This window comes from Syngnathoides biaculeatus, chromosome 4 (assembly GCF_019802595.1).
Source record: "Syngnathoides biaculeatus isolate LvHL_M chromosome 4, ASM1980259v1, whole genome shotgun sequence".
Classification (NCBI taxonomy): domain Eukaryota; kingdom Metazoa; phylum Chordata; class Actinopteri; order Syngnathiformes; family Syngnathidae; genus Syngnathoides; species Syngnathoides biaculeatus.
In genome coordinates this window covers 17,427,775-17,438,478 of record NC_084643.1, presented here as the reverse complement: position 1 = coordinate 17,438,478, position 10,704 = coordinate 17,427,775, and the positions used below count along the sequence as shown (strand labels likewise).

The 10,704-nt window shown below is 40.7% G+C and overlaps 1 protein-coding gene across 2 annotated transcripts in view; it reads left to right on the top strand.

The window, feature by feature from the left end:
• Positions 1-9,453: 9,453 nt before the first annotated feature.
• The window catches only part of nsmfb (NMDA receptor synaptonuclear signaling and neuronal migration factor b), a 56,224-nt gene continuing 54,973 nt past the window's right edge, over positions 9,454-10,704 (top strand). For both annotated transcript variants that reach the window (XM_061816560.1, XM_061816559.1), the window contains exon 1: positions 9,454-9,742. In XM_061816560.1, coding sequence (XP_061672544.1) covers positions 9,633-9,742 — 110 coding nt within the window. In that variant the 5' untranslated portion in view covers positions 9,454-9,632. The remainder of the gene's footprint in view (positions 9,743-10,704) is intronic.

Sequence of the window (10,704 nt, the reverse complement as noted above, 5' to 3'; positions counted from 1 at the left end):
AAGTTTTATTTTGGGCCCTGCTCCACTATATGATCTGAGTCAGTCTAGTAGTCAGAGCCCTACTGGGTTTGTATTCCATGAGCATTTCTTCCATGAATTCAGGACCTAAACCATTTAGTGATTTATAGAGCAGTAGCAGAACTTTAAAATATATTGTAAAACTGACTGGAAGCCAGCGTAAAGACTTTGGAATTGGAGTCATATGTTCTTACCGCTTTGTTCTGGTCACAACATGAGCTGCAGCATTCTGAATGAGCTGCAGCTGTTTCATGCTCTTTTTCGGGAGTCCAGTCAGATGACCATTACAGTAGTCAAGTCTACTTGAGATAAAAGCATGGATGAGCTTTTCCTGGTCTGCTTGACACATACAAGCCTTCACTCTAGATATGTTCTTCAGAGAGTAAAAGGCTCTTTTTGAGATTGATTTGATATGACTATTGAAAGTCAGGTAAAAATCAATTAGAACACCAAGGTATTGGAGTTGGTCTTTGGTTTTGAAAGCTAGTGAGTCCAGGTATTTACGAACACCAATTTTCTTTTCTTTATTGCAAAAAACAATTGTCTTGGTTTTATTTGTGGTTTCGTTGAAGAAAATGTCCAGTTATTTATCTGCCTTAAAAAGTGGCACAACACTTCAACTGAATTCTAGTCTTCTGCTAAATATAATTGCGTGTCATCTGCATTGCCAGGATAGTCAAAATTAAACTTATGAAATATTTGACCCAGGGGTACCATTTACAGGCTGAAGAGGAGGGGTCCAGGAACTGACCCTTGAGGGACCCCAAAGGTCATTGCCATTTGTTGAGATTGAGAACTTCCAATGGTTACAAAGAAGCTGATTCCACCAGGTAGAACCTGAAGCATTTAAGGACCGTTCCATTTAGTCCTTCCCACGTTTCAGCAGTATATTGTGATCTACTGTATCAAAAGCCGCACTGAGATCCAACAGCTTTCCTAAGTCAGTATTCAACCTTATATCATTAACACTTTGATAAGAGCAGATTCTGTACTGTGATGAGTTTGGAAATGTAATTGAAATTTGCCAAAAAGTCCATTTAAATTCAAGAAATTGCTGAGTTGATTAAAAATAACTTTCTCAACAAATTTAGCTGTGAAATTAAGATTTGAGATGGGTCTATAGCTTGCTAACATGGAATAGTCCATTATTCCGCTTTTTTAGAAGACTTACTTAAAGAGTTTTGGGAATCTTCCCAGACTGAAGTGAGCAATTGATTATTTGCTAAAAAAAAAAATCAGCTAGCACTGACTCCACAATAGTTTTGAAAAAGTCAGATGGTATTGAGTCGAGACAGCTCGTTGCTGGTTTCAACTGGCAAACATTAATCAGCTGTTAAAGTTCTGGAGCTATCTGATTGAGGGCGGTTGTGACCTTATCAACCACAGCAAACAGAGTTCAGGTATTGCTCAAGTTCTTACTGATAATTTCAGAAATGTGTTGCTGTCTAGCCCTGACGAACTCTTGGTTAAAACTACAGCCTCTGAAGAGGTCATAGTCAATTTTGAATTTAGTTTTTCTCCACTAACGTTCTGCTTCCCTACATTTTGATTTAGAGCTCTGGACGATCAATGTCTAGTGTTCTAGGTTGCTTCAGGGTGGTCTTAGTTTTAACAGGCGTGACATCATTCATGGCATTTGAGATTTTCGAGGTGAAATTGTCCAAAAGTTCATCAATTGTCTCAGCATTCACAGTTTGTGGCACAGCTATAGTCGCCATAAGCCTCGTGTCAGTACTCTTATTTATGTACCTTTTCTTCATAGACAAAGGTTGTTTGAATTTTTGGAAGAATTTGTAATTAAAAAAATTAACAAAACTCTTCAGAATAAGCCATATGCTTAGTGCCATTTGATTGAATTTCAACATCCTTAGAAAAGACAAGGTCTAAGATGTGACACTGACTGTAAGTTGGACTCGTATTCTGATGAGAGAGGCCAAATGTGTCTGGTTTAGCAGATAGTTCTTTGGATTTTTTTCCACATGTTTTTGTCAACAACAATGTTGAAGTTTCCCTTTGTGACAAACGAGTTGTAGCCAGTACAAATAACTGACAATAGTTCTGAAAAATCCTCTTGAAAGTTTCACTTGTATCTTGGAGGTCTATAAATTATTAAAACAATAACCTTTGCAGGCGCCATGGTAGCAGAGCTGTAAAGCATTGGCCTCATAGTTCCAAGGACAGGGGTTCAAATCCTGGCCCACATGTGCGGAGTTTGCATTTTCTACCCGTGCCTGCCCATGTTTTCTCTGGGCACTCCGGTTTTCTCCCACATCCCCAATACATGCATTAATTGGAGACTCAAAATTGTACCCTAGGTGTGATTGTGAGTGCAATTCTTATCTGTTTCCATGTGCTTTGCGATTGGCTGGCAACCAGTCCAGGGTTTACACTGCCTCCTACCCGATTATAGCTAGTATAGGCTCTAGGACTTCCGTGACTCTTGTGAGGATAAGCGGCTAAGAAAATGGATGGATGGATAGATGGATGAAATAATGACTTAAAAATAACAGCAATACCACTGTCTTGTTCCTCTGTTCAACACTTGTTCATAAAATTTAAATTTGGTGGTGTTTCCTCATTTAAAATGCTTTTCCAACTACTTTCTGTTAACCATGTTTCATTTCATAACAAAAAAAAATCCAGACTATGGGTTTGAAATGACGTCATTAATCAACACTGATTTATTACCCAGTGGCCTGATATTAAAAAAAAGAGCGAGTCTTGCAGTAATAACTGGCAGCAATGGTTTGCTATATTCATACTTTATACTCATTAATTTAGTAGTTCTATTTTTTTGTGCCATATCTCTTTGATGACCTTTATGTCTCTTTTAATTATCGGGATGAAAAATGCCTGATCTCTATAATGGTCTGATATATTCTGGAAAAGACCCAGCAAATATCAGTCAGATTTACAGATAAGATTCTTCATGGGTGGAAGAGGAGACTTTCACATCTTCGTGGACGGCGGTTTTAGGTGAGGAGGAGATAAGAGGAAGATCTTGGCGAGGTTTGGGCTGGACTCCCATTTTAATAATAGTCTGCACCTCATCCACCACACCTAACATTGCATTCAGGCTAGTAGGGAGGGAGCCAACAGCTACTGGAGATTGGTTGTTTCTATTTGTCGTCGAGGGGGAATTCTGTGTTGTGATTGGCTCCAATGGGGCAGGAAGAGGTGTGGGAGAGTTAAAGTGCTTGCTCATTCCATTTGTCATTTGCTCCTCCAAATGTTTGGATGACCCAAATAAGTCTGTCTGCACTTTGTGTTGCCTTATTTCTTGTTCCTCTGATTGTTTGGAAACAACTGCATCCTTTCATCCTTGATTATTCCGAGGCGGTGAATGACGTACACAGTAAAAAAAAATGTTGGCAGCCAATAACGTAACTCCTGTAAAGATGTCTGTACTCCCAGAAAATGCAGAAACTGTCAATGAAACTCACAGATAGTGCAGTACACACTTGCTTGACCACTTATTCAAATTGACAGAGCGTCAAGAAACATTGATCTCAAAATTGTACAAGTGGGAGAGGTCCACTTATAAAAAACCTCAGCATCCAAAGATTGCATTTTTGTTAGGAGATCACTGAAATCCCTCTTCAGTACCTCTGATTGTTGATTGAGAACATCCAGTGCTCCTGTGTGTATAATGACAGATTTCAAAATTGGGTGCTGATCTGTGATTTCTGGGATTTTTTTTTTAGATAGGTCATTAGGAAAACACAGTACTTTGGTGTTCTTCTCACTGCAAAAGCATTTTCACATCCTTGACCGCTCCATCATCAACTATTAAAGTTTGGGGTCCCAATTTTTTCTTGTATTATTGAATTTCATACCTTTCAGTGGTGGGGAGTAGGGGGATGAGCATTATTGGGCAGGGTCTTGTAAAAGTGGCTCAAATATATTTGTAAGTCTGACATCAATGTTTTTCATTGACTCACATTCTTTTATCTTGTTCTACACCAGGGGTGTCCAAACTTTTTGCAAAGAGGGCCAGATTTGGTAAGGTGAAAATGTGTGGGGGCCGACTATTTAGCCTGACATTCTTTGAACCATTAACATTAAATACAAATTAACTTTTTGGGATTTTTTTAAATTTAATTACAAATGGCATACTTTTACTTTTACATTTTTTTTTACATTTAGGTTTTTACCGAAATCACAAACCACAAAAAATTAAGAAAACTATAAAGGATATCTAAGTTCATGTGAAACATTACATATTATTCACTATTATATGCTCACTGTAGGAAAAGTGCTGAAAACAAAACAATGATCACTGCATATTCAAACTGTGATTTTGACCATCACAAAAAAATTAATTAACTGAGATTTAAGAATTTATTCAACTCAGAGGACTTAACAAAGGTCTTGCCTGCACTAATGTGAAGGGTGATACTGGGATCTTGACTGCAGTATGTAGTCCATGTCTGGCTCAAGAGCAGTGGTTTTGATGCGCAAGACGTCACGCAGGTGAGAGTCACTCAGTCTCGTCCTCATGCGGCTCTTGTTAATGTTCATAACGGAGAATGTCTTCTCGCACATGTATGTGGAGCCAAACAAGCTCAGCATTTTCTTAGCAAATGTCCGAATTGCTTGGAACCTGCCTTCATCCAGCTGGCGGTAGAAGTTGACAAGAGGGAGCTGTTGGTGCCGACTGCGATGCTCGGCGTCACACTGCAGCTCAATGAGCTCCAGTTGCAGGTGGTCTGGAGCGTCATCGGGTCCACGGAGAAAGGAGAGGAAAAAAGCGTGATCTCCTTTTCAATAGCTGCAAAGTCCCGAAAGCGCTGCTGAAACTCCTCAACCAGAGATGAGATGTCTGCTGCATACTTTGTCATTTGCGCACTGATATTGATCTGTGGGAAACTGGTCACAATTTCCTGCAGCGACGGGAAATGTGCGGTATTGGGCTGCGCCTGTGACAGGTGTCTTTGGAAAAGTAGCAGCTTGGTCCGAAAGGCTTTGATGTGTGAATACAGTTGGCTTACCACTGCATTTTGCCCTTGAAGGCTTGTGTTCAGCGCATTCAGATGTCGCGTTATGTCAACTAAAAATCCCAAATCAGCCAGGTCCAGAAGCTCTTCACTCACGTTCATGTCATTGTCCACTCCTCTTAAAAAGATCAGTAACTGAGCGGTGTCGGACGCATCCGTGCTTTCATCGCACGCTAACGAGAAAAAGTCAAACTCAGTTCCTTTTGCCTCTAACTGTCTCTTAATATCTATTGAAACGTCTTCAATTCTCCGTACCACAGTATTACGAGCCAGGCAAATATTGGCAAACTCTTGCTTCTTCGCGGGACAAATTTTCTCAACCATTTTCATTACACAGTCTTTAATAAATTCACCCTCAGTGAAAGGTTTGCAGTGCTTTGCAATCAGCGTTGCCACTTCGTAGCTTGCCTTTGTGGCATTTTCATTTGACTCACGGACTCTTGTGAAAAAGCTTTGCTGTGCCGTTAAAACAGCTTCCAGTTGCTTCACTTTTTCACCGCGTTTGTTCCCAGTTAGCTTGTCGTAGCTAGCATGTTTTGTCTGGTAGTGCCTCTTGATGTTGAATTCCTTGAAAACAGCCACAGTCTCTTGGCAAATTAGGCAGACACAGTTGTTTCGTATTTCAGTGAAAAAATACTCAAATTTCCACTTGTCCTGGAAGCGGCGGCCCTCGCGGTCAACTTTCCTTTTTTGTTTACAGACGCCATGTTAGAAATGGGATGGGCTGAAACGATCACGCAAGGTCAAGGGTCACGGCGGCCAGAGTGCGGCCACAGGGCTACTGCCATCTTCTGGTGAAATGAAAAATATGAAAAATAGCTTTTTGTACACATGTATTTTATACTGTGGTCAACAGTGCTGGCGGGCCGCATATTATTGATTTCATGATAGAGGCCGCGGGCCGGTAAAAATTTGTCCACGGGCCGCAATTGGCCCGGGGGCCGGACTTTGGACATGTCTGTTCTACACTGTAACAACTCTCTATGGCCGCTCACTCTGGGCTGAGGCAGCCTTCAACGCAGGCCAGCCGGATTCCTCTATTATCTGCTGGTGTTGTTGTGTCCTCCCTTTTATATGTCCCATATCTTAGGGCTTTGCTCCCAGTAAATTCCAGGGAGAACTCCCGGAGGATCCGTTATTTTTTCCAAAGTCCACATCTGTCCTGGTTGTTAAGCTAAGGGGCTGGCTGTTATCACACTTCTGCTCACCATTTTGAGACATCGGTGGAGTGGTTTAATCCCCCAACTGTCCATTAAAATCCACATGCACTTCAAAATGGTTGATTTTGAATTCCAGGGTGGACAACCTCTGCAGTAGTCCCTGATATGGTGATGATGATCTTGACACCTGATCTTGTTGTTAACACCAGGCTTGTGCTAATTAGCAGACCACGGTCACATAATGATGAGAGGGTATCCGAAAATAATTGAAAAATGGCAACAACTGATTATCCACTAAAATGAAAAATACGGTTCCACAGCAAGAAAAAATGTCAACAGAGGCAAAGCAAGGCAAAAGCGTTTGCACTGTACGAGAGTGAGAGAGGATCATAACAATAATCAAAGGTAGTTTAGTGATGGAGTTAGTACTTAGAGATTGACTGCCATAGGAACGGCACTCAATGTTAAACCGAGAACTGTTTGTACTGTTTGTAGTGGTAGACTCAGCTGACTCACTAAGCAATGTTGAAAATGGATGGATGGATATACATAAATACAACTTTACCAGGAGCATGACTAAGTAAAAGTGATAACAGAAAGTCATTTACTAGGCCGAGCCCACCTTAAAGGTGTAAATGTGTGGGGGGTTTGGTGCTGGCGAAAATTCTAAATCGGGAGGCCTGAAACAATTCACCCCGTAGGGGTCACGTCCCTCAGTGCAGCATCATGCCACCCATATTTGGCCGCCAGTATTCTAAATTCTTTGGAATAAGCAGTTACTGAATTAACTCCCTGAATAAGCGTCTGGCGAGATTTTCCGGGATCAGGAGGCTTGATTGCAAGTGATGATGAAAGATGATTACTGAGAGTTTCTAGAAAGAGAGAGTGTAGGGGAGAGAGCCGGCGCAATTGCAGTGTCATTATTATAATTTAACAGTGACAATAATGTAATTGTTTTTTTTTCAATATATTACAGTATTATGGACATTACATTAGTGCAGTGGTTTTCAAATTGGGCGGTGCAGAGTTATTTCAGCCCCATCACACACACACGCTTGATAATTTTTCAATTTCCCAGCACAGTTTACAATTTTCAGCACTATAACTGGCTCCTGCTCTTACAATTTTCTCCAGTAGTTTGGTGCTAAATTAATCTCCAAAAGGGGGAGTGCACCCATAGAAGTTTGAAAAACACTGTATTGCATTTGAAATCCACTGTGGTACTGTAATGCAGTGCTTCTCAAATAGTGAGGTGGGGGTCACATTACGATGCCAGGGAGGTCGTGTGACACACTGTAGAACATGATTTGTCGTACAAGTATAAAGTGTACAGTGATACATCTACTTACAAAATTAATCCATTCCAGAAGTCATTTCGTAACTTGAATTTTTTTGTAAGTAGAAGTGCATTTGACATGTAAATAGCGTAATCTGTTCAAAGCCCCCTGACCCAACCCGCAAAAAAAAGGATTCAATGTACATAATGTGAAGAATAATTACAAAAAAAATTACCTTCATTTACTTTTGGTGTTGGGCGACTATGCAGACAGAAAAGTGAGTGACAAGCAAAAGGCATCGTACAGGCGGAGGACGAAGCAAACTTTGACAGCTGAGAGAAAACATGTACGAACGTACGCATGCACACAACTTAATTCCACTATAGTTTTTTGGGAGCCATAGTAAAGAAAGAAGAATAAACTTGCAAAAAACACAAACGAAAATATGGGTTAGTTTGTGACAACGTGTGACAGTAATTTAAAAGTAAATGTTACAAATGTATTCTAATCACTATCACCATATTTTGCATTATTGCACACAATCATGGGATAAGTTTAGGTTATTGTAATTTTACAGTATATGCCTGTATGTTCATCTCTTTAAATTCTCATTTATATCCCAGCTGTCAACAGGCAGGAGGTCGGGTACATCTTGAACTGGTTGCCAGCCAAAAGATACTTTTTAGTGATCTCACGCCGAACATGTGTTTTTTTGTTTACAACGCCATCATGGACGGCAAGATCGTGTCTACTTATCATGGCGGACTCGTCATTGTTGGACCCAAACTCAACATTTTAATCAGATATTGCACAACAGTTGGACAGTTATCACAAACAACTATATATAGAAAAGATACGAGCAATCCCCTCACCACCACCAACCAATATGTAAAGAATATATACCTAGCAGAAATTAAATGTTTGCTGCACAGTCAAGAGTACATGGTGGGTGCCCAGTTGTCCCTCTTCAGGGCAGATACCCATCTGCCGTACCTTTCTTCGTTGGCTGGGAAGCATTAAAATGTATACTGTAATGTTTAGGCTGGGGTTATCAGCAAGAGGCGGAGCTCACGCTCAAAAAAAGTGATCGGCATAGCCCGCTCCCACGAGTTAGCAAAAGTGCAGCTCAAGGCTGTGGCTAGTGATAGCCACGAGGTTCACGTTATCCACTGCAAACCTGGAAAGCGAAGTTTCACTGCGGATGCTCCTAGGCATATTGACAGCCCAAAGACCTCCGTAAAGATATGAAACAAGTGCGGAGGATACCACAGTAAATTAGCTGAATGCAGAGCGAAAGGTAAACAATACCTGAAGTGTCAGACCCCTTTTTCTGTCTGTTCTTACAACCATAAGCCACACAGTGAAAAGGCCGGGGTTACCTTAACACGTTTATAAGCAAGCCAATATTCACAAAAAGTATCCTCATCCAGTATGGTGTCGTAAACAAAAGTCATGTGACTCATGAATCACATGAAAAGTATCTATCGCAGGGCACATGGAGACAAGCAGCGGCACTCACAATCACATCTAGGGGCAATTGAATCTCCAATTCATGCATGTTTTTGGATGTGGGAGAAAACTGGAGTGCTCGGAGAAAACCAAGACAGGCCCTGGGAGAACATGCAAACTCCACACAGGCAGGGCAGGGATTGAACCCGGGTCCTCAGAACTGTGAGGCCAACGCTTTAGAGCTTCCTCACCGTGCTGCCAGTATTATTTTTCTTTATTTATAAAAAAAAAAAACATGAAACATAACATGTTGGTTGATTTTGGAAGGTAGACTAGGTGAATGGCATTTCAATTTGTTTCAAAGGGGAAAATTGATTGAATATACAAGTAAATTGATAGAGAAGAAAAGACTCGTCGTAGCATTGTATTATTTACCATCCTGTTGTGCCTCTTCCTACAGCAAACCTGCGACCACGTGTGTAGGAGGTGGGCGGGTCGCTTTTCCATATATGGCCACTGCTTCCTTCCTGGCCTCGTGGCAGGATAAGAACACGGCTGAGCGTCACGTTCTGCTGCGCGCTGTTCCTTTGCCACTTTGCAGCTCAACAGCAGCAGCGCGGGCTTACTATACGCTCCTTCTATATGAAAACTAAAAATAATGGCTTATTGGCTTATTAGATGATTTCCATCTTTTTCCACTTTGGTTCATTTCTTTGGTCGATCTTTGTGGAATGGTCCGCGCTTTCTCCCCGGGTCTTGTCCACTTAAGCATGGGAACTACGGGGTCCAAAAGGAGGAATTTGACGAGTGATGCGATATCTTCCGTGGCCGCAAAAGTTCGGTGAGTACAGTCGTAGGTGCATCCGCGGATGATAAATAATTAAAAATAATATACAAACAGAAGTGGCAGAAGTATGTAATGTAATATTCGAATCACAAACTACATTCAGTCCCACAGAGGCAGTCATATTTGGTGATAAGATACACAAGTAATCATTGTGTCCATACGAATATTGTCTTGTTAAAATAAAGTATTAGATTCGGATATTTGCACATTTTACAGGGCAAAGAAACTATAGAGCAGTAACTTTTGCCGTCCCGTAGAAATTATTTATAACCCAAGTACAATGATGAGAGAGACAAGGCAGTTATCTTGACAAATACATTTATTTCAGTTGTTTCAATATCATGTAAACTGTAACATGCAAGAGTTTGTTTTTCTTGATTACCAAATCCAATAAGCGTCAGTTGGTCTCGATGGACTTACACTAATTGCAGTAACATTTCTCTTGGAATTGATGCAACCTGCAACAAAAGGTCATTGTATCAGATGAGTGTGTTCTCATTTCAAAAGCTGTCTGTAATGCTATGTGTTTGTTATCGCAAGAAGCCTGTGATCTGCAATGTGTTCCGCTGGTATTCATTTGAATTTAATTAATTTTCATCCTCTCAAAAGCTTGGCGAAACAAAATACTCCAAGGAAAAACATTTACTGCCAATGTCTATTCACAAGTATCACTTCAAGACTCCTGCCAAGGATAACGTGTCCATCAGTTGCAAATTGTAGTCAAGAAGTGCAATGGCAACATGAGTTCTTTCTTTGAATCCTGCAGCTCGTGTCCCCATCAATGTTTTTGTAGGATAGAAATGTACTGTTGCTGTGAATGTCAGTAGAAAAGCTCATTTGTCTGTGAAACATCAATAACGTGTCTCTGTGAATTTTAACAGCATAATACGTACTGAATACTGTAATACCGTTTTTTCATATATAAAATGTGGGATCTCTTGTCATCTGACTGTGGT